Source organism: Peromyscus leucopus, chromosome 12 (genome assembly GCF_004664715.2).
Source record: "Peromyscus leucopus breed LL Stock chromosome 12, UCI_PerLeu_2.1, whole genome shotgun sequence".
NCBI classification, from domain to species: Eukaryota; Metazoa; Chordata; class Mammalia; order Rodentia; family Cricetidae; genus Peromyscus; species Peromyscus leucopus.
This window is the reverse complement of record NC_051073.1, coordinates 7,037,603-7,064,414: the sequence shown is the minus strand read 5'-3', so window position 1 is coordinate 7,064,414 and position 26,812 is coordinate 7,037,603. Positions and strand designations below refer to the sequence as shown.

General features: G+C 46.0%; 1 protein-coding gene across 1 annotated transcript; it reads right to left on the bottom strand.

The window, feature by feature from the left end:
• Positions 1-790: 790 nt before the first annotated feature.
• Positions 791-26,681, bottom strand: Gart (phosphoribosylglycinamide formyltransferase, phosphoribosylglycinamide synthetase, phosphoribosylaminoimidazole synthetase). Its single transcript, XM_028877102.2, has 22 exons — positions 26,599-26,681; positions 22,059-22,242; positions 21,436-21,531; positions 20,649-20,823; positions 18,999-19,110; positions 18,337-18,405; positions 17,452-17,577; positions 16,115-16,202; positions 15,589-15,674; positions 15,113-15,281; positions 13,661-13,892; positions 10,950-11,044; positions 10,549-10,658; positions 10,010-10,208; positions 7,833-8,084; positions 7,465-7,617; positions 4,771-4,977; positions 3,872-4,009; positions 2,994-3,124; positions 2,557-2,698; positions 1,249-1,364; positions 791-1,165 (listed from the first exon to the last, which is right to left on the bottom strand). Exons 2-22 carry the CDS (start codon positions 22,201-22,203, stop codon positions 974-976), a joined length of 3,033 nt encoding a protein of 1,010 aa, XP_028732935.1. The 5' UTR covers positions 22,204-22,242; positions 26,599-26,681; the 3' UTR covers positions 791-973.
• Positions 26,682-26,812: the final 131 nt, after the last annotated feature.

Here is a 26,812-nt window from a genome sequence, read left to right as displayed (position 1 = left end):
CAGCTGCACCGTCAACCATATACTCTTTGTGAGGTTACAGTTTAATGATCTCCTGCTGTTAGGAGCCTTTTGCTGTTGTTCTGAATTAAAGTATGGGCTGGAGAGATGGCTCAGTGGTTAAGAGCAGTGGCTGCTCTTCCAGAGGACCTGAGTTTGATTCCCAGCCACCACATGGTGGCTCACAACCACCTCAGAGGGATCTGATGCTCTCTTCTGGCATAAAGGCATGTATGCAGATAGAGTACTCATACATAAAATAAGCATTTTATTTATTTTAGAGACAGGGTTTCTCTGTGTCGTTTTGGTGCCTGTCCTGGATCTCACTCTATAGACCAGGCTGGCCTGGAACTCACAGAGATCTGCTTGGCTCTGCCTCCTGTGTGCTGGGATTAAAGGCATACGCCACCACCGACACCTGTCTCTAGGTACCCTAGAAATCCAGTTGTGCATCACAAAAGCTGCTCGCAGGCAGTTCAAGGGTGGCTGGCTGCCTTTGTGCTGGCTGCGGCCATTGCTTATTCAGGTAGTTCTAGGAGCAGAAAAATGTGGTAGACACTAAGTTGGTGGTCTCTTGTCTGGGTTCATATGTACTCAGTACATTGGCCTAGACCCTCCCACTTGTGGATGCCTTAAAAAATGCTAAGTAAGTTTTGTTTTTAATGAATCTGTTTATTAAAAAATGGTAACAGGTAAGGGTTACAGTCTTTTTTTGTTTTGTTTTGTTTTTTGTCTTTTTCGAGACAGGGTTTCTCTGTGTAGTTTTAGTGCCTGTCCTGGAGCTCGCTGTAGCCCAGGCTGGCCTCAAACTCACAGAGATCCGCCTGGCTCTACCTCCCAAGTGCTGGGATAAAAGGCGTGTGTCTCCACCGCCTGGTGGATACAGTCTTCTGTTAGCAGCTATTTTAGTCTGGGCCAAGACCACCATGAAAAGACGGAAGGCACCCAGCAAACAGCCGTCCTCTGGAGTCAGGCCTCACTGCTCTCTGGTCCAGTGGATCTTGCCATCGTCCCCCAGACGCACAGCCCCGCTGGCCACCAGCTGGAGGGCTGCAGGGAAGATCTTATGTTCTGCCACTTTAACTCTTTCAGACAAGGTCGCAACGGTGTCGCCCCTCTTCACAGGGACGGCTTCTTGTAGGATGATCTGTCCCGCATCTACATCTTCCTGGAAGAGGAAGCAGATGTTTTCAAACCAGTGTTCTGCATCCAGACACGAGAGGCAAGTTTGGTAGGAAAGAACATACTCACAGCTACAAAGTGTACGGTACACCCGGTAATCATGACTCCAGCTTCCAGGACTTGCTCGTGAGCGTTTGAACCCTTGAAAGAAGGCAGCAAGGATGGGTGGATGTTGAGCATTTTCCCTAGAAAGCAAAAAGCAGTGGTCAGAAATTTTAGCTCTTCTTTATTCTGCTAAAGGAACAAGTGCTCATCTCTGTTTACCTTAGAGACTCAGTTGGGGGAATTAGCCCACATACGCACAGACTGACAACAGGATGCAGTCAGAGGAGCTTTTAAGGAAGAACGGGGTAAAGGCTGATGACAGAGCTCAATCCCCAGGACCTACACAGGGGAAGGAGAGCACCCACTCCTATGAACTGCCCTCCAACCACCACAAGCAAGCCGAGGTGCCCGGACCACCCCATGCACACAAAGAAAGTAAATAAAGTGCAAAAAAAGGATCAACAGACTGTAGACATTTATGCATTTTCAGCAACAATGCCTTCCTTGTTATCTTCTGTCTGTCTGACAGGAGAGCATGAGTCTTTGCTTTTCCTTCTGTGGTACAAGGTATCAAACCAGGGCATGTACATGCCAGGCAGAACTAAACCCCAGCTACCGGCTTGTTTTTTCTTTAATTATTATTTTATTTTACAAGTGTTTTGCTTGCATGTTTGTCTGTGCACCATGAATGTGCCTGGTGCCTGAAGAGGCCAGAAGAGGGTGTTGGGTCCCCTGGAAATGGAGTTACAGATGGCTGTGAGCTGTCATGGAGCGGGGAATTTTACCCAGGTCCTCCGCAAGAGCAACAAGTGCCCTAACCACGGAGAGGTCTCCAGCCACTAGCTCTTGGATTTCAATCTGGCCTCAAACACACCCCATCAAGGCTGATCTCTGCCCAGCTCTCTCCCCGTCTTGGGACACGCAGGCTCCTTCTTCCTTCTCTCCTCTTCCTTCACTTGGCTTTTGAGAAGTGTGTCTTATCTGACCAGGCTGGCCTGGAACCTGCAGCCCTCCATCTTGGCCTCAGGATGCTCAGGTTACAGGGATGGACTGAGCATCACTTTTCCTCATCTCTAAACCTCTAACAAGGAACAGGGTCTTCCTGACACTTCTCTCACAGTGAAGTGGGCCTCGCAGTCACGGGGGTGATTAGTGAGAGCAGCCAGCAGCTCGGCGAACTGGTCTGTAACTCAGTCTGGGCCTCGACCAAAGCAGAGGGAACTAATACAGTCTACGGTAAAATCTTCCATTCTGAGGACCGTCTGGAAAGTTGATCCCTCGAGTCCATTTTCAGCTGACCTCCCAATGGAATGTCAAATGGCATTTGCTTACCATCCCATTTTTTGACAAAAGGGCCAGAGAGAATCCTCATGAATCCCGCGAGACAGACTATGTCTACAGAGAACTCTTCCAGGACGTGGTCAACAGCATTGTCAAATTCAATCCGACTTTTATATAGTTTATGGTTAATTACCTGTAACAGGAAAAGAGAAATAACCTTCACAAGGACCACACTTCAGTGGTGAAGATGTACCCACTACAGGGATAGTTGAGGAACAGGCAGGATGGAGAACAACAGACCCAGCACCACCCCAAAAGGGAAGTTCCACGATTTCACAACCACATACAGGGCCCCATGAAAGCAGAGCATGCGTTTAAGTAGTGTGCAGGGGCTGGTGGTGTGGCTCAGTGGTGTACCCGAGGCTCCGGGCTGAACAGCCAACAGCCAGGCGCAGCCCGCAGGAAAGCTGTTTTCTGTAGGAACTCACTCTGGTGGGAACGCCAGCCTTCTGGGCTTTGTCTAAGCCCGCGACCCCAGCCTTGTTGGAGATGACAACGACAATGTGTGTGGCGCTCTTTGGATCCCGGGTGCTGTCTATGAGTGCTTGGAGGTTCGATCCTGGAAACGGGAAAAGTGAGCTCCCAGTCTGGAGGCCCAGGCCTCCTCACACTGCCCTCGCTCCTCAGAATGGCCTCTCTGCTTTATCACAAACCGGAGCTAAAATACACTCAAACGTACGATAACCCCGTAGAGCGACCATGGCACTGGGGCTAGAATCCGAAAGGACGCTCGGGGCCTAGCGAGTTTACTCACACTGTTCAGAGCAGTGCTCCCTCGGGGAAACAGTCAGAGCACTCCTAAATCCCTGCACCAGAATGGCTGCGGCCAGCTCAGTCTGGGAGATAGGGGTGGGGGGGTTCTAAAAGCAAACAACAGAGGCACGCCACAGCCATCTGACAGAGCACCATGCTCTTCTACCCAGGGCTCTCACTTTTGATAAAAGCAACTTCAGAATACTGCATCTGATTCTGAAAGACATACAGGAACTAAATACCAGGTTAGTAACATTTGCCATTTCTCACTTTTAAGAACATACTGGGGCTGGAGAGATGGCTCAGAGGTTAAGAGCACTGGCTGCTCTTCCAGAGGTCCTGAGTTCAATTCCCAGCAACCACATGGTGGCTCACAACCATCTGTAATGAGATCTGGCGCCCTCTTCTGACCTGCAGTCATACATGCAGGCAGAACACTGTATACATAATAAATAAATAAATAAATAACATACTGAAACATACGTAACATCTGTGTCAATGGCGGTGGAGGGAGAGCTCCACAGCTCTGTGGTAGGGAGAAGCCATGCCTTACCTGTTCCAGATATTAAGACAGCCACTCTTGCCTTCTTGTGGTGGGCAGGGAAATTACTTCTCTGGAAGCCATTTGTCATCTTTGACCCATTTATTTGCATGGTTTCGATCAGATTCTTGATTCTGACACGAGGGGAATCTTCAGTTCAATTATATGCATAAAAAATTAAACAACAGCCATGAGTTAACAGGAATGACAGAAAACTATCATAGGAAAACTTGATTGTATTTTATTCTGCAAGTAAGGCATACAGGAACTAAAACTCCAGGGTAATTAACATTACCGTTTCTCACTTTAAGAACACACTGAAGGTGAACATACAGAATTACTACTTCAGCTAAGAGCTGTAGAACACACCAGTGCACTGAGGCACAGCCACGTAAAGTGCTGCCTGCCTATGTTCTCCCCGGCCCCTCAACCCACTAGTGAGCCCTTCCCAGGGTGCTCTGACCCTGGCTTCCTGGGAGGCCATGCGGGACTGAAATAAGCTGGTGTGAGGAAGGAAAGGCTTCTTCCTCCTGCAGTGTAAGCTGAAGGGTTTCACTGTCCAGCACGGGGAAACCTGCCCGAAAACAACCTGTGCCGCAGAGAGCAGAAAGGCAGACAGAAGCCAGGGGAACAATCACTGTGACTATCACTGTTAGCTATCCGAATGACTATCTGTCACCCTGTCAAATGCTAGCACTTCTGACAGGGTCCTGACCAACACACAGGACCGGTCAGGGTGTTCGAGCTTAACCTCCGGGCAGAACTGTGAGGTGTCTGTGTAGTGACGTTATTCAGGGAAAGAATCCTGGGCAGTGTAGCTGGGTATCAGCGAACACTACCACGAGACACACCTGGGTAAAGACAGATGCTCTGGCAACGGCTAAACTTAAAAGCCAACAAGGAGCTATTACCTTCAGGACATGCCACGACACTGCCTATCACCCAGGCTTCCTCCTGGCGCTGCCGAATGTCGTGCAGAATCTGGTCTGCCTGGTCCTTAGACACCACCAGGGCAGCTCCAACCCCACAGTTGAAGGTTCTGGCCATTTCCTCTTCAGAGAGCTGTCCTTCCTGCTGTAACCACGAGAAGACCTTGGGGATCTTCCAGGTGCAAGCATCTCAAAATAAGCAAGAGTTGCCCGATTACTCTATTGTCCCATACAGAGAATACAAAAACAAGTCATAGCCAGACTCTGCTATTTTGTGTAGAGTAAAACTATCAATGGTCCTTTCAGATTAGTATTTTGTCAGTGCTGACACTTAGGAGGCAGGTTCTGTTTCCTGAACTTCCTGGCTCTTTAGAACCTCCCCATGGTCTAGATGTGCTAGTCACTGGTTCCCCCAGGGACTGGGCATGCCATCCTCTGTAAAAGTTTGGCTGGGTCTAGGATGATAAGCCGCACCCTAACCACCATGCAGAACTACTCAAAGGGCAGTTCTGCTGGAGAGAGCTTTCTGATAAATACCTGGCTCCTTTCATCTCTTCTAAAATTCAGGCTCTGAGCTGACTTTAGCTCCTCCTCCATCACAAGCTGTACATCACAACTCTTACTGGGCGCATCAGGAAAGGCTTATTTACATACACAGGCACAGAATTCATCAGGAATGAAGTAACGTGGATAATTTTAGTGTACAGGTTATAAGACTGGATTTACAAAAACTACTGAGCCGGGTGGTGGTGGCACACGCCTTTAATCCCAGCACTCAGGAGGCAGAGCCAGGCGGATCTCTGTGAGTTCAAGGCCAGTCTGGTCTACAGAGAGAGATCCAGGACAGACACCAAAACTACACAGAGAAACTCTGTCTTGAAAAGCCAAACCAAACCAAACCAAACCAAACCAATTCCCCCCCAAAAAAAAAAAAAAAAAAAAAAAAAAAAAAAAAAAAAAAAAAAAAAAAAAAAGCTTTTGTCAGATTATTTTTGCCAACTAGACACAAGCTAGAGTGACCTGTGAAGAGACTCACAAGGGAGGAAACGCCCCCTAAGACTTGCTTACAGGCAGGTCTGGGGGAGACTCTCTTAGTGACTGATGTGGGAGGACCGGGTCACCAAGGGCGGTGCCATGGCAGTGGGTAGGTGGTCCTCGGTAAAGTAAGAAAGCAGGCTCAACTGGACTAGACAGTGGTGGTGCAAGCCTTAATCCCAGCACCCGGGAGGCCAAGGCAGGCAGATGAGCTCAAGGCCAGCCTGGTCTACAGTGAGTTCTAGGACACCCAGGGCTACACAGAGGAACCCTGTCTCAAAAAAACAAACAAACAAAAAACAACCAACAACCAACTAACAAACGAAACACAGGCAGGCTGAGCAAGCCATGGGGAACAAGAGCCACGGGAACAAGCCAGTAAGCATCACTCCTCTGTGCTCTCTGGTTCAGTTACTACCTCCAGGTTTCTGCCTGGAGCTCCTGCCCTGACTACACAGTGATGGACTGTGACCTGAGAGTTGTTAAGGTGAAATAAATCCTTCCGTCCCCAAGTTGTTTTTTTTTTTTTTTGAGACGGGTTTCTGTCTAACAGTTCTGGCTGTCCGGTCACTCTCTTTGTAGATTAGACTGGCCTGGAACTCACAGACATCTGCCTACCTCTGCCTCCCAAGTACTGGGAGTAAAGCATGTGACATCACCACCTGGCTCCGTTTTGGTTTGTTCGAAACAGGGTCTCATTCTATAGTCCTAGCTGACCTGAAACTCACTTATGTAGACAAGGCTAGCCTTGAACTCCTGGGGCCCCATCTGCCTCCAGAGCACCTGGTCTGATGGAAGAGGGGTCAGATTCCCTGGAACTGGAGTTAGGGATGGTTGTGTGTAGCCATGTGGGTCCTCTGTAAGAGCAACAAGTGCTCTGAACTGCTGAGATGCCTCTCCAGCCCCCATCTGGTTTAATTCCACTATGAACTTGGGAAAGTTCACAAGACTCAGCCATCACAAATGCTTACCATGACCCCCTCAATGGTCAAAAGTCAACAGCCATGTAAAATCAAACAGTAGTACATACATAAAATGGAATAGTCCTACATAAAAATGGTGCTACCATGAAAAGCAGATGTAGACAATACATTAAATAGGAAGTCAGAGTGCCAAGCTAGTTCAGCAAAGAAGCGTTTATGAAGAGGGAAAAAGAAGGAAGCTGGGCACAGCGGCGCATGCCTGTAATCCCCAGGGAAGCCGAGACAGAAAGCTCAAGGCCAGCCTGGACTACACAGTGAGATTGTCTGCAACTAAAACCACGAAAAAGGCTCTCAAGAATATGGCTATATGGGTTGAACATCCATACTTCAAAAATATGAAATTTTTTGAATGTCACCATGATGCCAAAGTGAAAAATGCCACACTTGACCTCATGTGATAGATCATAGTCAAAACACAATAGAATGCACTAAAAAAACATGGCAAGAGGCTATATACGGTGGCGTAGGCCTTAATCCCAGCATTCCAGAAGCAGAGGGCAGGTTTCCATGAGTTCAAGGCCAGTCTGGTCTACAGGGAGAGAGTGTGTGTGTGTTCTAGGACAGCCAGGGCTGTAGAGAGAAACATCATATGTGCACTCAGTATCCACAGTACATGTTTTTCCTTCTGTAAATCAGACAATTCCATTGGTGAGCTCACCTAAATCTACTCCAAGCTTCTGAGGCAGGACTCGGGGGATGTTCTCCAGCAACCCCCCTCCAGTAATGTGAGCCAAGGCTTTGACATGGCCAGAACGGATGACAGGCAGCAGCGAACGGCTGTAGATCCTGGTTGGGGTTAGAAGCAGGTCCCCTGGGGATTGGAGGGATAAAGACTTAGCCCACACATTCGAGACCCAAACCTAAAAACAGTTCTGAACTGGACGATGATTGGAAGGGGCCTTGCGTAGCACATGAGTTCTGGAATGTCACCCAGGCAGGAAAACGGCAGGTCAGTGGAGTCCTTCCATTTCAGGTACTCGGTTACCCCTGCGGTAGCTGCAGGAAGGACAGCAAGAGTTGGTTTACCTAGAGTCTGATCACCACAGCCATCAGGCGCTGGAGAGGAGTACTGGAGAGAAGACCTCTCCACAATCTTCCTCACAAGGCTAAAGCCGTTGCTGTGAAGCCCAGAGGAAGCTACTCCAACAACAACATCCCCTTCGGCGATCCTTTCCAGCTGAGGGAGTTTCTGGTCCCTCTCCATAGCGCCCACAGCAAACCCGGCGAGGTCATATTCGCCAGGGGGGTACATGTCGGGCATCTCCGCGGTCTCCCCACCTGGTGAGACAAGGACAGACATCCTGTGATCCTCACGGATCTCAGACAGTGACAGACAGAAGTTACATTTAACACAGGCAGCTGGTGTGTAGCTACATCCCATACTGCGTGCTGCTGACATCTACGGAGAGCACTAATGCATACAGCGATGAGGCCACACCTCTGCAGGCCTTCAAACAGACGCCGCTGACAGGCCAATGCTCAGTTGGATTTAACAACGTGTCTACAGTAGTGTGAGTTCAGAGGTTTGATTTCACAGGTTTGATTTTAAAAAAATGATTGATAGCTTATGTGGATGAGTGTTTCGCCTGCATGTATCATGTATGTGCCTGGTACCCATAGAGGACAGAGAAGACACTGGATCCCCTGGAACTGGAGTTACAGTGAGCTGCCATGTGGGCTCTGGGAACCAAACCCAGGTCCTCTGGAAGAGCAGCAAGTGCTCTTAACTGCTGAGCCATGTCTCTAGCCGCTTAGTTAGTTTTACAATCACTCCATCTTTCAGATAATAGCACAGAATTGCCCCACTCCATATAGCCTCCCTCCCTCACGAGCACAGCGCTGTGTTCCCATCACATGAAGATAGAGAGGAGGGGGAGGCAGCAGACTCTCACGAGCACAGCGCTGTTCCCATCACATGAAGATAGAGAGGAGGGGGAGGCAGCAGACTCTCACGAGCACAGCGCTGTTCCATCACATGAAGATAGAGAGGAGGGGAGGCAGCAGACTCTCACGAGCACAGCCTGTGTTCCCATCACATGAAGATAGAGAGGAGGGGGAGGCAGCAGACTCTCACGAGCACAGCGCTGTGTTCCCATCACATGAAGATAGAGAGGAGGGGGAGGCAGCAGACTCTCACGAGCACAGCGCTGTTCCCATCACATGAAGATAGAGAGGAGGGGGAGGCAGCAGACTCTCACGAGCACAGCGCTGTGTTCCCATCACATGAAGACAGAGAGGAGGGGGAGGCAGCAGACTCTCACGAGCACAGCGCTGTGTTCCCATCACATGAAGATAGAGAGGAGGAGGAGGCAGCAGACTCCAACTTAGAAACTGTATTGTAAAAATGTTTGAAATTAGCCAGGCTTAATGGTGATTGCCTTTAATCCCAGCACTCGGGAGGCAGAGGCAGGTGGACCTCTATAAGTTCCAGAACAGCCAGGTTGTTATACAGAGAAACCCTGTCTTGAAAAACAAAACAAATAAAACAAAAAAAGTTGAATGGCAATTTTTGGTCTTGAGATCTGATTTGTCTATAGACATAGCAGTGAATGTTTCTATTGAGACAAGAGTCTTGCTATGTAGCCCAGGCTGGCTCAAAACTCTCAGTAATATTGCTTCAGCCTCTGAGTGCTAGGATTGTAGGTATACACCACTACACCAACCCGACATGTAACAGAAGAAATAGTTAAAACCCCTCCACCCATGTATGTGGTTAAACTATGTCTATAAAACCCAGGTTACATTTTATTCTTTATGTCTCTTCTGAGGGGAACTATACTTTAACATATGCAACTCTAGGAGACCATCTTCCCTGTTTTAGGCCCAGCTGGGAGGTGGACAGAGGAGGAAGATAGACTGTCAGTTCAGGAGTATGGGACTGGGACAGGGAGTATGGGACTGGGACAGGTCTAAAATGATCGAAGGTCGTTAGGCCGTTTTTTTTTTTTTTTTTTTTTTGTTTTTCGAGACAGGGTTTCTTGTGTACTTTGTCTTTCTGGAATCATTGGTAGCCAGGCTGGCTCGACTCACAGAGATCGCCTGCCTGCTCCAAGTGCTGGATTAAGGCGTGCCCACGTCGCAGGTCGTTTTATCTACATTTCCTTTTCCTGTTTTGTGATCTAAAGTCTCCTCCGCAATGGCAATCCCATTAAGTTCCACATGACCGACAGGCAGTGGAGGACCCGTGGGTCAATGGATCATACCCAGGAGAGCACAGCCAGCTTGTCCACAAGCTTCAGCAATTCCAGCAACTACAGCTTCAGTCGTTTTGAGGTCAAGCTTTCCACAGGCAAAGTAGTCTAAGAAGAAGAGGGACTCTGCTCCTTGGGCTAGGATGTCGTTGACACACATGGCGACCAAATCCTGACCAATGGTGTCGTGCTTACTGCACAGTTGGGCAATCTGCAGAAAACAGACAAGCCCACCGGGGATCAGCGCCGCCTTCATCTCGTCAGCTCACCCAGAGACCAGCCACCACCGCTGACTGGCTGCTCTCTGCTCAGAACACCTCAGACGAGGACAGGTTATGCAGCAACACCCCTTTCCTACTCCTCTTAACCAACGGAACCCTGTTTAAAATGTGTGCCTGAGCCACACGGTTAAAATAAACGGTTAGCCGCCGGGGCTCTTTTCAGCGCATGCATGCTGTTAAGAAATGGCTACTTGATAAACATAAAAGTCATTTGAAAGACAAAGTCTCCTTTCTCTTTCACAAAGCCCTGAATCTCGAGTGTCTGATTACCTTCAGTTTAGTCCCAACACCATCTGTTCCAGAGGCCAGAAGAGGATCTTTGAAACCAGCTGCTTTCAAATCAAAAAGACCGGCAAAGCCTCCAAGGTCAACGCTGCAGCCTGTTGGAGAGGAGACGAGTTACATGTTGCATTTTAATCGATGAGTCCAACATGAATATTCCAACTCTCTTCCTGACAATGGCTAATATAAGAGCTACATTTGCTGAGAGTGGGAAAAGAGCCCATGTACACACAGAACTGATCAAGAAGGCAGGAGACGATGTGCTTGGCTTAAGAATGACTTAAGAGGATATCTAGCAATAATTTGAAAAACTTTCCTCAGCTAAATGGAAGGCCCAAATCAATTCCTAATACCACTAATCTATCTGTAGAGGACAGGGTCTAAGTTACCTGGTCTGGAGGTGGCTTTTGCTAAAGGCTGAATTTTCTTAACCAGCATATTTCCGGCTGCAATGTCTACCCCAGATTCCTTGTAAGTCAGGCCCCTAAGGAAATGAAAATGAAAACTAAGATTTCACCTTAATGCCAGGGAAAATTATTATTTGAGAGGGTCTCTCTATGTAGTTCAGGCTGTCCTGGAACTCAGAGATCTGCTTGCCCCTGCCTCTGCTGGGATTCAAGGCTTGCAACACCACATCCAGCAGGGACAAATATTTTTATTTTGAACAAAACAAACAAACAACACACATATGGGCTAGGGAAATAGCTCAGTGGATAAAGCACTTGCCATAGAAATGCTGGATGGATATGGCTGCCTGCCTATAACTCCATCCTGGGAAAGTGGAGATAGGGGATCACCAACCAAGCTGGCTGGAGACTAGCCAGACCAGGGAGCTGAGTTAGATTGACAGATCCTCTCTCAAAGGATCTGTCAAAGGTGGGAGAGTAGAGATGACTCTTGATATCAACCTCAGGCCTCCACATGTAGGTACACACTCACATATGGCCACACATGGGAACACACACACTCACACACACGAGTTTGTAAAGGAAAAAAAAATAGCAGAGGACATTTCACTTGGTTTTCATATCCAGTGAGTTGCTCAAAATGTTTTAAGTCAATGCCTGTACCCCACAGATTTGGATATAAGTGTTCTAGAGCAGACACTAGGAACTGAAATGTGCATCTCATCCTTTGCAGTTGCTACACCTGGCTTGAATTTTTTTCTAAATTGTAGTAAAATACACAATTTGCCATCTTAGCCACTTTTAAGTGTACTGGTCAACTGAGTGGCACAATTTGGTGCAGGATCACCACCCCCCATTTTTTTCTCACCTATTAAAATGGAAACTTTGTGTATCTGTCCCACGGGAACTCTCCAGTCCTGACTCTCAGTTGCACACCACCATTCTATCTTTTTCTTCCGGAACAGCTTAATCTGGCCTCACACTCCCATACTGCAGTCTCAGCCCCTCCAGTGCGGACATACAGACAAGGACCTTGCCTGGCCCCTTCTATTTTTAAATAGAGCGCTTTACACCATCCATTTTCCAGCTAACTTCAGTTGAGTAGGAATGAAATGCCAAACAAAATTAAAAAAAGAAAATCCCTCCAAACCAGGAGTTCTTCCTGCCCCACGGTACCATCTATCAGTTCTCATAGCTCAGGGCCGGAAATACATGACTGATATGGCTTTATAAAAGCACAGGTCTGTCACGCAGAAGTCAAGGCTGTGAATGGCATTGCAAATTTATTAGTTTCCCCTTGAAAAATGAGAGATTGGCTTACTGGGATGCAGCGATAGATGCAGAAATGTTTTAAGACAAGCTGCTAGGGAACTTGAGGACTGCTAACTAGCTCAGTGCCTGCAGTCCAGGGTCACTCTCATACAGGACACAAAACCTACAGGTAACAGCTGGCATTGTGACTTCTCACTTTTTCCATCTTGAAGAACTCAGACTACAGTTAAGATTTAAGTGGCGGTGGTACACATCTTTAATCCCAGTACTGGGGGGTGGAGGCAGAGGCAGGCGGATCTCTGAGTTCCAGGACAGCCAGGGCTACACAGAGAAACCCTGTCTCAGAAAGACCAAAATAAAAACAACCATCCAACCATCCAACCAACTAACCAACCAACCAACAGTAAGTTCCTTGCTGGGGATGGTGGCAAGTTCTCTGTGACTTCCAGGCTAGCCAGGGTGTTGTGGTTCAACTTGGTTTAAAAAGACAAAACCAAATCAACCAACCAAACATAAAAACCAAACCAAACTTCAGTGTCTTAGGGTGGAGAATTTCCGAGTTGGCACAGTATTTTAGTGTACTATATTACAGAAGGGTTTAAAAACCTGTCTTTCATTCATGCTACAACGTAAGCTAGTGCTAAAAATTATTTTTTGGGATGGCCCAGTGGTTAGGAGTACTTGTTGCTCTTGCAGATGATCTGGGTTTGGTTCCTGGCACCCACATGGTGGCTCACAGCCATCCCTGAGCCCAGTTCCATGGGACCTAATGCCCTCTTTGATCTCCGAGGGCACCAGGCACATGTGGTGCAAATGCATACACTCAGGCAAAACACTCACACCATACACATACACACCCACACTCACTGAAAAACTAAATAAAAGCAATGTGATACTATGTGATATTTAAAAAAAAAAAAATCAAAACACTCATGTGGCAACCAGATTTATTTATTTCATAAGGAAATATCTGTTAATAAATGAATCAGTAATTAAAAACACATTCAAGTAATAGCTAAAGGACAAACCAGGATCCGTGACTCAAGCTCAAGAATGTTTAACTACACAATGACTCACGGGTTAAGTCTCCATCACTGTAATCTTGACAAACTGTCAAAGATAAGCTATTGCCAAGAAGAGTTTCCCATTTACTCAACTATTGCTTTGATCAGTGATCAGTTTTTTTGGGGGGGTGGAGGTGGGGGGCAGACATGTAAAGCCTTACTATAGAATGGCCTCAATTTTGAGATGCCCTTCTTGTCTCAGCCTTTAATAGTTAAGATTCCAACAAAATACAAACCAAGATCCAGTCAGCTCCACAGAGAGACTACAGGATGACGGCGTAGGGCTAGGAGAACTTCCTCCAGAGCCACGCAGGCCAGTTCTGAACCTTGCCCGACTGTCTCCCAGGGAACCTTTACCTGGGCTGCTGGAGGAAGGCCACAGCACGGAAGCCAATGTCCTTCCTATAAACTGCTCCCTCAAACTTTATAGCGGCGAGTCCTTTCCTGGCTTCTTCAAGGGCTGACACCAGATTTTCCTGGACGGCTGTTACCGTGAGGACTCTGCCTCCGCTGGTCACTACTCTGCCATCTTTAAGAGCAGTGCCCGCGTGGAATACCTGGAGTCCTAAAGCCTGGGCCTCAGGAAACCCTGTAAAAAGCAGAGTGAACAAAGCGGTTGTTTGTTTGTTGAGACAGGGGCTTCACTATGTAGACCAGGCTAGCCTCGAACTCAGTGATCTGCCTGCCTCTGCCTTCCAAGTCCCAGGACTAAAGGCGTACACCATCATGCCCTGCAACAAAGGTATGAAATAACATTTCATCCTGTGCTGTGGTCCTATTTTAAAAACTCCAGTTTCTGGGCAATGAGAAAAAAACAGAACAAAGCCTTAGTTCCAATGGGGCGGGGCCGGGGGCGGCACACACGGACTACAGCATAGTTAAGGTTTCTTCACAAGAGGTTTAAAGATGAGAACGAGACTGTTTTTAACACAGCCCTCTCACCGGCAGTCTCTCCCCGCCCCCTCCAGAGCAGCTGTGGTAATGTGCTAGCCAAGGTTTCTCTGAGCGTTCTGACAGCACAGTGCCACCAGCACAAACTTTACGGCCGCTCGCTCGTTTGTCCAATACTGCTTGACTGGAATCACTGTTACACTTCTCGGGGGAAATTTCATCAGTACAAAGGCTCTTGGCTCAACCTCATTTCTCTGTTCTCTTGTTCACAAGCAAACAATTCCTGACATCAAGGTTGCAAGATGATAGACTTCTTGCTTATTTTTCTGGGCAAGAGAATAAATAAAGTTCTTGAACCAAACACATAAATGCTACGCTACAGGATGCCAGGGACCACAGAGGTCTTTGGCCATAAAGCATGACTTGTCTGGCACCTCAATCTCATTTCTACAGACTAATGCCATTCAAGCAGCTACCTCACGGCCTGTTAAAAACGGGGTAAGGGAAGAGACTGGCCCTTTCAGACTTGGAATTCTGCCACAGAAACCGTGACCCGGCACGCAGCGGTACTCTAATGGCCAAACCGCATGAAGTAGAGCTCATGTCCTTAAAAGCTGACTCATGCCAACGTTCTCTCTCACAGCCACTACCACCCTGGCTCTGGGAAGGTGGAAGTGCAAGGCTGCAGCGGGGTTACTCCGGAAACCTGACTGGGTTACTCATGTTTCCTGGTGCAGGAAAGGAAATAAACGGCAGTTCTTTACATACACTAAGCCTCGTGGTCAAGAATCTCTCCAGGATCTGACGGTTTCAGACCCGTAGGAGGAAAAGGTGCTCACTCATTCACATGGAAGGAGCTTGCTGTACCACCAGTCACGGTTCCACTGTAACCCAACCTCTTAGCCACTGTTCATTCACCTGTGATCTCCACACCCTTGGTATAGGCTCCAGGATACCCTTTACTGGCCATGACAACAGTTATGGCAGTATGGTTTTCTAGCCAAACAGGCAGAGATGTATTCAGCAGGCCATCTAAGGTGGACTGAATCACTTCATAAAGGTCACTTTTAAGAAGCGGGAGGATTACCTGGAAGAACAGAATCAATATGGTAGATGAGATGAAGTTTAATAGTCCTCCCTTTATTTATTTCTTCCACTTTATTCATTGAGATAGCAACTGAAATGTTCCCCAAAGCAATTATTTCAAGACTGATAAACTGTGAGAACAAAACAATGCTTTCCTTCTAAAAATTATTATTATTATTAGAGACAGAGTCTTTCTCTGTAGCCCGGGCCATCCTTGAACTCAGAGATCTATCTGCCTCTGCCTCTAAGTATTGGGATTACAGACACATACCACCATACCAGGGAGTATTTTATTTATTGTTACCCACTTGGCATTCTGGATCACCAAAACGGCAATTAAACTCCAAAACTTTTGGGCCATCTTTGGTCAGCATGATACCAGCATAGAGAATTCCTTTATTAAAGAGAGAGAGAGAGAGAGAGAGAGAGAGAGAGAGAGAGTCTGTAATGATGTAATGACAACATTGCATTATAACTATAACACCTAGACTATGAACTGTTTTTTTGAGACAAAGTCTCACATATCTCAGGTTGAGCTTGAACTCATTTTGTAGTTGAGGACAGTCTTGAACTTCTGATCCTCCTGCCTCCATATCCCAGGTGCTGGGATTACAGGTGTGCCCCACCATATCCAAGTGTATGGTCCTAGAGATAGAACCCAGGGCTTCATGTAGGCCAGGCAAGTGTTCTACCAACCAAACTACAATCCCCCCACCACGTCCTAGACTGTCTATAAGCTTCTAATACTAACCATTTTAATAAAGTTGTAGAAAGATACAAGGTCCCAGGCAAAGCAGAACATTCCTATATAACGATCCTCGCCAGCCTGCTTACCTGTGTAAGGAACACCTTCCTGCTGCATGCCATCTACGGTTCTCTGAAGAATAGTGTTTTTAATTTTCAGTAACAAATCTTTAGGAACCTGGGGAACACACAGAAACATTGAAATGTAATTTCTTTTCAAAAAAAAAAAAAAATGTTTCAGGCTGGGTATGGAGGTGTACTCCTTTAATCCTAACTCCTGGGAAGAAGTTAGATTGTGAGTTTGAGACCAGCCTGGCCTACACAAAGAGTTCCACGCCAGCCAGGATCACAGAGAGACAAAACAGAACACCCTCACAATGGCCCTTATCTTTACAGAACAGGAAAGAACTCCAAGAGAGAAAATGTTTCCTACTCAAGGACACATTTGTGGCAAACATTGGTGTCTGTCTATTCCACTTTTCCTTACGACTTCACCACACACATCAGAACACTAACGCTCTGAGCCCAGTAAATGGTGTCAAGGACAGAAGTACAGGCTCCTCACTTCCTCTCAGTGTACCAGTGGCGAGCGCCAGTTCACCTCACTAGGGCTGAAAAATATGCAGCTTCAAGTACCTCACTTAAAGTTTCCTCAGACATAATGCTAAAATGAAGAGTTCTCTCCCCTCCTCATGCTCCTTAGTGTATTCTTCTAGTATAGATCACGCAAATTTTAAGTCTACATATTTATGCATATGAGCTTGTAAGCCTAACTGTGGAAAATAGGCTCACAGACTCAAAAATCACTACTACTGAAACCTATAAAGAGATGCTTTACCTTTTTTCAAGATAGGGTCTCACTATGTAGCCCAGGCTGTCCTAGAACAAATAAAAATGATTTCTAGAGAGCTAATCCATTCTATTTCAACAATGGAGATTTCTTTTCTCTCTTTTTTTTTTTGTTTTTTTGAGACAGGGATTCTTTGTGTAGCCTTGGCTGTCCTTGAACTGAGAGGTCCTCCAGTCTCTGCCTCCTGGGTGCTGGGATTAAAGGCGTGCAGCACATCTGGCTAATGCAGATTTTGTTACACAAAACTACCCAGAAATTGGGACTATCGCCTGCCTGTCTGAAGTAGAGAGAGCACAATTATGGCTTGTCCTGGACCTCAACTCATTACATATACATATCTGTTTTATGTGCTGGGCCCTGGATCCCAAGAGGAAGAGAATAACTTTAGGTCTCACGGGAGTAAAATACGAGTGTACACAAGCTGGGAGAGGATACAGTCAGTCCTCATCGTAGTTCCTGTTTCTTAGATTGGCGGTTAGTTCCTCAAAGCCTTTCAGAAGCGGTTATTAGAGACCCAAAGAGGTGACTTCCCATCTGAAAGACAGCCAGACTGCTGATTAGTGAGAGCATACAGTACCTGAGGTGCTGGGCAATAGGCTCCCATCCCCCCTGTGTTGGGGCCCTGGTCTCCATCCAGCAATCGTTTGTGGTCCTGTGCTGGGGGCATTGGGGCCACTGTCTTCCCATCAGTGAAACACAGACACTGTGGAGAAAACAGATTAGTCAGGAAGTCAAACAGGACTCTTCTTAGAGGAAAAGTTTCCGTTTCTGAAGGAAACTTGAATAATAATTCCAAGTTACATGGCAGGAACCAGAAGCTCCTGGATATCCAACTAGTAAAGGAGCTGTCATTGCAGCTGCCTAGGGACAGTCTGGGCTTCTGCCCAGGACAAATACCAACCTGCCTACTGTTGAGACCGCCAGGCACTCATGCTGTATATACGGTGATGCTATTCCAGCACTTACTGTGTAGTAAGCTCTATGTGAAACAGAGACCTTGAATGTATAGAACCCCCACAGTGTGACTTACATCCAAGTGTCCCCACTAATGTCTAGGGCAGTGGTTCTCAACTAGTGACCCCTGGGATGACAGGATGCGACTGTTGGCGGTGGCGAGTCAATCGACTCTTTCACAGGGGTCTCCTAAGACCACCGGAAAACACAGATATTTACAGTACAATTCCTAACAGTAGAAAATCACAATCATGAAGTAGCAATGAAAATAACTTTTTGGTTGGGGGGTCACCAGAACATGAGGAACTGTATTAAGGGGTCACAGCATTAGGAAGGTTGAGAACCACTAGTCTAGGGGATGATTAAAAGAGAACACAGGTTTTCTCATCTGAATCTTAAGAGTGTGCAAATCCTGTTTTAAACTGCTGGGCTCCTGTTCTCAGAGGACACTAACAGTAAATGGAGTGTGTTTTGGGCGTGGTAAAGGCAAAGGGATGGCTGTACGTACAGACACTTCTTCCCCGTCCAGACACTCTTCCACGACAACCGTTTCTCCAGCTGCTCCAAAAGACTTTTCCTGTCGTAGTTAAAGATAAAGGGCTTTGTAAATCCTAAAGCACACGAGCATTGGAACTTCTTCCCGAAGATCTAACATGTGAATTTCCCGGGTCTATGGTTTGGCAGCAGGCAGAGCTCACATTTCTGACTTTCCTGATCATCATTTGATCTTTATTCCTGTATGACCATGTAAGTTTTGTCTATAAAATTAAACAAAACCACGGATGTGAAGATAGAATTCTCTAAGAGGTTACGTCGTAATCATTGATATGGATTATGAAGAAATAGTGTATCTATCAACCACTCTGCTTTTGTTAACACTTGGAACACAGAGGACAAATGCCTTTGTTCTCATGGATGCGTGGAGTTATCTGCAAATCCCATGGGTCAAAGACTCTCTGCCTTCCATTAAGTTAGAACTTACTTCAAAAGAATGAGCCATGGTTTAGGAATTGGCATAGCTCTGCACTAGCCATTTTCTAGAAATGGACGACACACAGTACAAGGAAAAGCAACATTCCAGTGTGTTTGGGACATTTGGAGGCCACTTTGTAAACTTGCAGTATTTATTCACATACACAGAGAACAAACCTTTCGGAAGCATCCACCTACTTGCATGATCTCCTGCACGGCTCTGCAGGCCTCCTCTTTGCTCTTTGCAACAATCACCCCTTTCCCAGCAGCAAGGCCACTGGCCTTCACAACCAAAGCAGGAAAGTTGGCGCTGTGAAGACAGGGCAGCTTTGATCATACAACAAGATCCTCATAATGCAAGCATTTAAACTGTTTGGTGATTTGTAATAGTATGCTTCAGCAAAATTAAAATGCACACAGACAAAATATTACTCCAGTATCATTTCGGGTACTTCTCGTCAAGATTTTTTTCTCATATATTCCTTTATAATTTTGATCATACAGCACGTACAACTTTTTTTCACATATAGTGAGGTCAAATAAACAATACTCTTTAAAAATTAAGCAGATTTGTAGAGCAGACATGAAATAATCTGTAAGGTACAAAGCAGAGAATCTCACTTAAGTCAAAGATACTGCCTCGTGAGACAAACACAGGCAGATAGATATCCACAGACCATTTCCAGAAACACACAAAGCAATGGAGTGGGATTGGAAATCTGGAAGGAAGTTTAACCAAAGTAACACAGCCATCACTGACCCAAGGCATCTGGCTACTAGGATAATAACAGTACTCAGTGCTTAAGAAACCCTGTGTGATGAAGAGTGAGTAAAGAACGAGCCTGGGCCAGCGAGGTGGCTGACCTGAGTTCCATCCCTGGAACCCACATGGTGGTAGGAGAGAACTCACTCCTACAAGTTGTCCTCTGGTTCTATGGAGGTGACAAGTCACACACACACAATAAGTAAGTGGTTAAAAAAAGAACCTGACCCCACTGAAAGGAAAACATGTTGAGTGGCAGGGTAAAGAAGGGGAGAGGCAATCACAGACTTCTCAGAGGTTTCTACATGTGGAGAGAAGGATACTTAATAGAGTCATGTTCAATTCCCAGCACCTACATGGCAGCTCAGAATTGTCTGTTAACTCCAATCCCAGGGCATCTAAGCCCTCCTCTCGCCTTGTTGGACACCAGGCCATCCATGCAGGTGAAACCACCCATACACATAAAATAGTAAAATCTAAAAAAAAAAAAAAATTTAAAAATCTAGGTACTCACACATATTATCCCAGCACGTGGGAAGCTAAAGACTTGTTGTGATAACATGTCACTGTGCTTGTCAGCTGCAGGACAGTATGTATTTCCTCTTGGAGATTACTCAGTAGTGAAGACAGTAACATATAATCTACAAGATATTTACAGGAAATGTACAGAATCCTAAGTTTTTGTTTTCCTTTTGGTTTGAGAGCCGGTCCATGTACCCCAGGCTGGCTCTGAACTGATCATTCTGCTTCCTTCTGTTTCCAAGTGCTGGAGAATCCCATCTTATTGTGGTGTTGAAAAGGAAACTTTTATTGAGAGTTACCTTTTCCATAACTAATTCAATATAAACCGTGAAATCCTCAGAACTGAACTCTGTGTTTCCTTTTTATCTTTGTCTTTTTGATGTTCCTCTAAACCCTATAGGCCTGACTGTCCTCAAACTCGAGAGATTCACCTGCCTCTGCCTCCTGTGATTAGAGGTGTGTACCAGCACTGGTCAGCTTAGACAATGTGTTTTCAGAATGAAAGTGACTTTATAGTCACATACATTAAGAAGCACCTGTCTTCAGAGGTTATCTTACACCACCTCATAATGAAGCTGCAGGCATCTTCAGGTGTGGTGAATGCTCTCCACTGTGCAGTCGGGATTCCATGTCGGTCCATAAACTCTTTGGCAAACTTTTTACTGGACTCTAACTGAGCTGCTTGGGCTGTGGGGCCAAAGCATCGTACTCCTGCTCGGGTCAGGTCCCCAACAATCCCTATAGAAGCAAATTGAAATCTAGGTGATCCACGATCTGCCTAAGGATTTTCACTGAATATGAATTATGATTAGATTAAATCTACGGTTAGTCAAGGGGCAGTTGAACTGGTAGTTAGCTTAAGTTTTCCATGTTGTCTTTTATTTATTAGCAGACAATTACTAAGAGGTGATTCTAGGCATACAAAAAGAGCTACGCAATGTGGCCCCTTAGTCCCAGCTAACTGATAGGAGGGGGTAGGAGCCCACAAACTGTAGATCAACTTGGGCACTCTAAGTAGACCTCATCCCAAAACAAACACTCAGACAAACAAACAACCAACCTAGTAAAAGTAAATTGTTCTATGTGACTATCTCGATTTATCCTGCTGAATACACACATCACTAAAGACACTAGAACAGAGCAGAAAAAAGACACAATTTCATCCTTGTTTTATTTTATTATTGAAGGCTTGGGGTGGGGGAACCAAAACCCTGGAACCCACCAGCTTTCAGGGGCTGAAAGAGCCTGTTCTAATGTGTTATTATGAATCCCCACCCAGGAACTGGACTAAATGATCTCTAAACTTCTGCTGATACTGAGTGTGTCGTAACAAAGAGAAATGAACTTCACCTGCAGCCAGAGGGGCCTCTGGCCCAACAACCACGAATTCAATCTTTTCATCTTTGCAGAACTGAGCAAGGACAGTGTGATCATCAATGGAGACAGCTGTGGACAGAAAACATAAACCCACACATGTGCAAAAATATCTTCGGTTAACCAAATAAACTAAGTACTATCCTTAGTAAGGTAATTAAAACTAAGGTAATTGCTGGTTTTGCTTTTGTGGGTACAGTTAGTAATTTTCACCATGAGAAATTCCAAATAGTGCATTAGGTTAAACGAAGCTCAGTAGCCTATTATCACTGTGGCCAGTTAAGTGACTCTACAGCATCAGTAATGTGACTGTCCTTGTCACCAGTGTTGGTTACACAGTAAACAGACAAACCCACAGAATGTACTCAGAAACTTTTTCCATAAACACACATAAAATGCTTCTAACCTACGTTAGGCACCTGCTACCTTTTCAATCACAGTGGTTAGGAAGGCTTAAAATACATACCTTATGCTCATCACACAGATAGAATTCACGTTACCATTTTAAATAGCAGCCCACCTTATTAAAGGTCCCATGCGAGCTATCACTCACTGTCAACACATATTAACCACCAACCCCCACTTGGAGACACACTTACCAGCATTTACGATCTTTCCAGAACAGGCAGTGCCTGCATTTCCTGGGGCAACCAACACTTGTTTGACATGATGAGACTGTGCAAGTTTCCAGGCCAGGGCATGCTCCCTCCCTCCACTGCCAATCACGAGAACTCGGGCTGCCATTGCTTCCTGCGAAGCAGGAATTCAGAAGCAAAATGAGACCTGTAGGAAGAAAACCATGACTGACATTTTTTTGGAAAGCACCATTTTTCTTTTCTGGTGGTGTTTATTTTGTTAACTTTCCTGTGTGCCGCCAGTGTTTTGCCTGCATGTCTGTGTACCACAGGTGTAGCTGGTGTCCATGGCGGCCAGAAGAGGTTGTCGGATCCACTGGTACTGCTATTTTGGTGGTTGGGAGCCACTCTGTGTCTGCTGGTGACTCAACCGCAGTTCCCTGGAAGAGCAGCAAGTGCTGGTAACTGCTGAGCCATCTCCTCAGTCATTCTTTTGGTGTTTTTGAGAAAGTCATATTATGTTGCTCAGGCTAACCTCAAACTCATGGCAAACCTTCTGTCTCAGTCATCTTCCAAGTGTTGGAATTACAGGCAGGTACTACCACACCCAGCTATAGAAATCTTAATTTATAAACGGGGATTTTAACATAATCATTTATTTTTATACAAGTGATATTTTCATCCAGAGGTTCATTATTTAGAAATTGGGACTTATGGCAGCATGGCGGTGCACACCTTTAATTCCAGGGCTTATGAGGCAGAGGCAGTCAGGTCTCTGTTGCAGGCCAGCCAGGGATACACAGTAAGACTGGGCCTCAATGAATAAAACATGAGCTAGAGATGGCCCAGGCTGCTCTTCCAGAGGACCTGGGTTCAATTCCTAGTGTACATGGCGGCTAACAACTGTCTGTAATTCCAGAGGCCTAGGGGCCCTGATCCCTTTCACTGGCCTCCTTGAGCACAAGGTACACACGTGGTAAACAAGCATGCAAGAAAACTCATATATACTAAAACAAAGACAAAACCAACCAACCAAACAAAAAAAACACATCAAAACCTGGAGGCTAGAACTGGAAAGAAATGATAAGCCATAGTCACAATAAAAGGCCGTGAAAATGCGGTAGGCATGCTTGTAGTTCAGTTAAGGAAAGAATGATAGCTCAGCTCCGGGTCGGCTCTGAGCACCCTCCAAGCTTCACGTGCTGCATTTAATCCATATTGTGAGGTAGTAGAGAGCAGAAATAATGTAGCGATGGTATTTAGAGACTGAGCCTCTGGGGACTGACGAGGTTCAGATAAGGGCACTAGGGTGGAGCACCTACGATTAAAGTGGAGAAGGTTTTTGTTTGGTTTTAAGACAGGGTCTCACCATGGAGTTCTGGCTGGCCTAGAACTCAGATATGTTGCTATGTCTGCCTCTGGAGTGAGTCCTAAGATTTTTTATTTTATTTTATTTTTTAAATAAGTGGGACAGAGACCAAACAGAAATGCACACATGCATGCCATGTATCTCTTGCCATAGGATGCTCTATCATTGATGCTAGAAAGAAGGGGCCCCCTTGATCGCGCACCTCCAGAACTATAAGCCTAAACAAACTTCTTTTCTTTGTAACTTACCCAGTCTGTAATATTATGACAACAAAAACAACAAAACTCTAGCCAACCAATAAAAATAAATAAATTTAAAAAACAACTCTATACTAATACAGCGCCTTATCTGAGAAATAATCCATAAACAGTCTTCTTTTGGGAGATCTGATAATCATTAAGCCTTAGCAGGAAAATGGATTTTGACATCTGCTTACTTATTTAGGAGATGGAGACCTGCTACTTTGCCTACACTGGACCCGAACTCCTGGGCTCAAGAGATTTTCTTGCCTCAGCATTTCAAGTAGCCGAGACAATAGGCATGTGCTGCTACATCCAGTGTTGATGTTTTAAATTTAAAACATCAACAATTTAAATCTTGGCGTGGTATAGAGAACAGGTATTAACAGTACACATTTTTTTTTTTCTGTCAAGGGCAGGAAATAAATATATTTGAGAGCTATCTGTGTAGTGTCCAAACTCTGAGGCCGAACTTGAATAAAGCATGAAGGTGCAGCACATCGATGGGTGAGTGTTTGTCGTCCAGAAAGACTATTGGTGTGAACAGCTGGCACAGGTTACTGGCCTTAATCAGTGCTCTAAACAACAGGGGGCCGTAGGGGTTCATAACAAAACAAGCGCAAGTGCGTTTCTATGCAACCTCGTTAGCATGGACACTGCAACTTGAACTCCACATGCACTAAAACCATTTCTTTTCTTTTTCCTTGGCTTTTCGAGACAGGGTTTCTCTGTGACAGCTCTGGCGCCCTGGAACTTGATTTGTAGACCAGGCTGGCCTTGAACTCATTGATCAGCCTGTCTCTGCCTCCCAAGCATCCAAGCATGTGCCATTACCACCCAGTGCACTAATACTGTTTCTCTTTCCACATTTTTTTTTTTTTTGGTAAGACAGGGTCTTTTCTGTCACAAGTGGGGGCCACCACGCCTGGCTTCTCCCACTGTTTTTTGTTTGGTGGCTGTACAAAAACAAGTGATAAAATCATCTGTATGTCATCCCTAGCTTGCAAGTGTGGTGATATAGTGTGTACCCCAATAAAGCTTGCCAGATATCAGAGGACAGAGCCAGCCACTAGATTAGACATAGAGGCCAGGCAGTGGTGGCACACACCTTAATCCTATCACTTGGGAGGCAGATTCATCTGAATCTCTGTGAGTTCAAGGCCACGCTGGAAAGGGAGCCAGGCAGTCGTGGCACACATCTTTAATCCCAGTACTGGGAAGCACACACGCCTTAAATCCCAGGAAGTGACAGCAGGGCGGGAGAAAGGTATATAAGGTGTGAGGAAATAGGAACTAAAGCAGTTCAGCTGAGATCCTTTCGGTGAGGACTCAGGTTTTCAGTTAGTAGATTTGTGAAGATGGCAAGGTAAGGTTGGCTATGGCTTTCTCTGCTTCTCTGATCCACAAGGCAAACTTTATTAGGGTACACAATATTTATTCACCACATGCAGGCTTATGATTTAAGAGTTTATGGGATACCCTGGATTGGAAATCTGTTAGAGAAGCCAAAATCAAATCCTAACATATCTCACTTGACTACTGGCATTTGCTTACGTTTTGCTGTTAAGAATGAACTGAGGTAGCATTAAAATATTGTATATTACAAAGTACCCAGAAATAGGAAACGCTAATTAGTTATATGACTTTGCTTACTTAAATTGATACCTTAGGAATAGAGACAATTTATCAAGTCATTGGATAAACTAGAGCAACAATAACAAAGACAGAATGTAGTTTAGAAATAAAGTTATTGCTTAGATAAAGCCTTGTGTTCAACTTCTAGCACCAAATGTGGTGTGTGCAAAGGAGTTATCAAGACATTTACCTAAGCAGAAGATGGGTTACAGGAAAAAGGAAACTGTCATTTGTAACTTCTAAATTGATCCTTTAGTTTGGGATTACACATTTAAAGACAATCAAACATGCTGGTAAGTGGTTCATCAGTTAAGAGCACTTAGTGCTGTTGCAGAGGGCGGGCTTAATCTTGATCACCACGCAGTGGCTCACAAACACCCTAACTCTGGTTCCAGAGAAGGAACGCCTTCTTCCGGTTTCCTTGGGGGCATTGCAGCCACGTGGGGCACATAGATGCCTGCAACGGAAAGACTTCAACACATACAAGGCTTTTAGTTCAATTCTGTGTGTCATTTGCTTAGAAATAGCCGAAGCCAATAGATCTAACAGGGTTTCTCTGTGTAGTTTTGGTACCTGTCCTAAAACTCATTTTGTAGATCTGCCTGGCTCTGCCTCCCGAGTGCTGGGATTAAAGGCGTGCGCCACCACGGCCTGGCGCCAATAGATCTTTATATATACTTTGAGTAAGAGCAGCAGCGCAAGAACACAATTTTATTTACTACTCAGAATCTGTGAAACAGCAGTACTGGTCAGGAGAGTGCTCCGGAATCAAAGGACTTTACTACCTGGGAGACCTGGAGAGACTTTTCTTTCTTGGGCGTCAGTTAATTAGTAGGCAACTTACTGGTAAAAACATTCCCAAAGTATTGTCGAAGGCAGTGGTGGCGCACGCCTTTAATCCCAGCACCCGGGAGGCAGAGGCAGGTGGATAGATCTCTGTGAGTTCGAGGCCAGCCTGTGCTACAGAGTGAGATCCAGGAAAGGCGCAAAGCTACACAGAGAAACCCTGTCTCTAAAAACCAACAAAACAAAAAAAAGTGGAAACCAAACACGAAAGTGGTGCAGCTAGACCGTCAGTGACAATGATAAAAACCCATCGATGTCTGTCTTAAAAGGCAAAGATAGACAAAAAACCCGGACCGGGTCTCAGAATCGGAAGTCGGACAAGGCCGACCTCGGTCAATGCCGTGCAAAGCGCATGACCCTTCTCAACCCGCGAAAACCGGTTTCAGCAGTACCACGAGCCGCTGAGGTGAAGCCCACCAGCCAGAGCACACACGCGGTCCACGCACCATCTTAAAAACAGAGGGGGTTCACGCACCTGCAAAAGCCGCGCCACGCTGCTCCAGCAACGCACCCGCCGGAAGTCGGCCCGGGGAGTTCGGCGCGCGCCGGCCCCCGCCCCCGCCCCCGGCGGGCTCCGCTGCCCATTGGCGGAGCCGGCTCGGTCCCCGCCCGCGAGGCGAGCCGTGGGGGTTCCTCCCGCCCTAGGGTGCGGTCGGAGCCTTGCTGCCCGGCCGGGCTGCTCATCCCCG

Coding starts and splice junctions, on each gene's coding strand:
- Gart (XM_028877102.2), bottom strand. CDS start 22,203: ATGGCAGCCCGAGTTCTCGTGATTGGCAGTGGAGGGAGGGAGCATGCC. Junction 21,532..22,058: donor TGGAAAGATCGTAAATGCTG/GTAAGTGTGTCT, acceptor TTCTGTCCACAG/CTGTCTCCATTGATGATCAC. Junction 3,125..3,871: donor TGTCTTAATATCTGGAACAG/GTAAGGCATGGC, acceptor TCCCGTTTCCAG/GATCGAACCTCCAAGCACTC.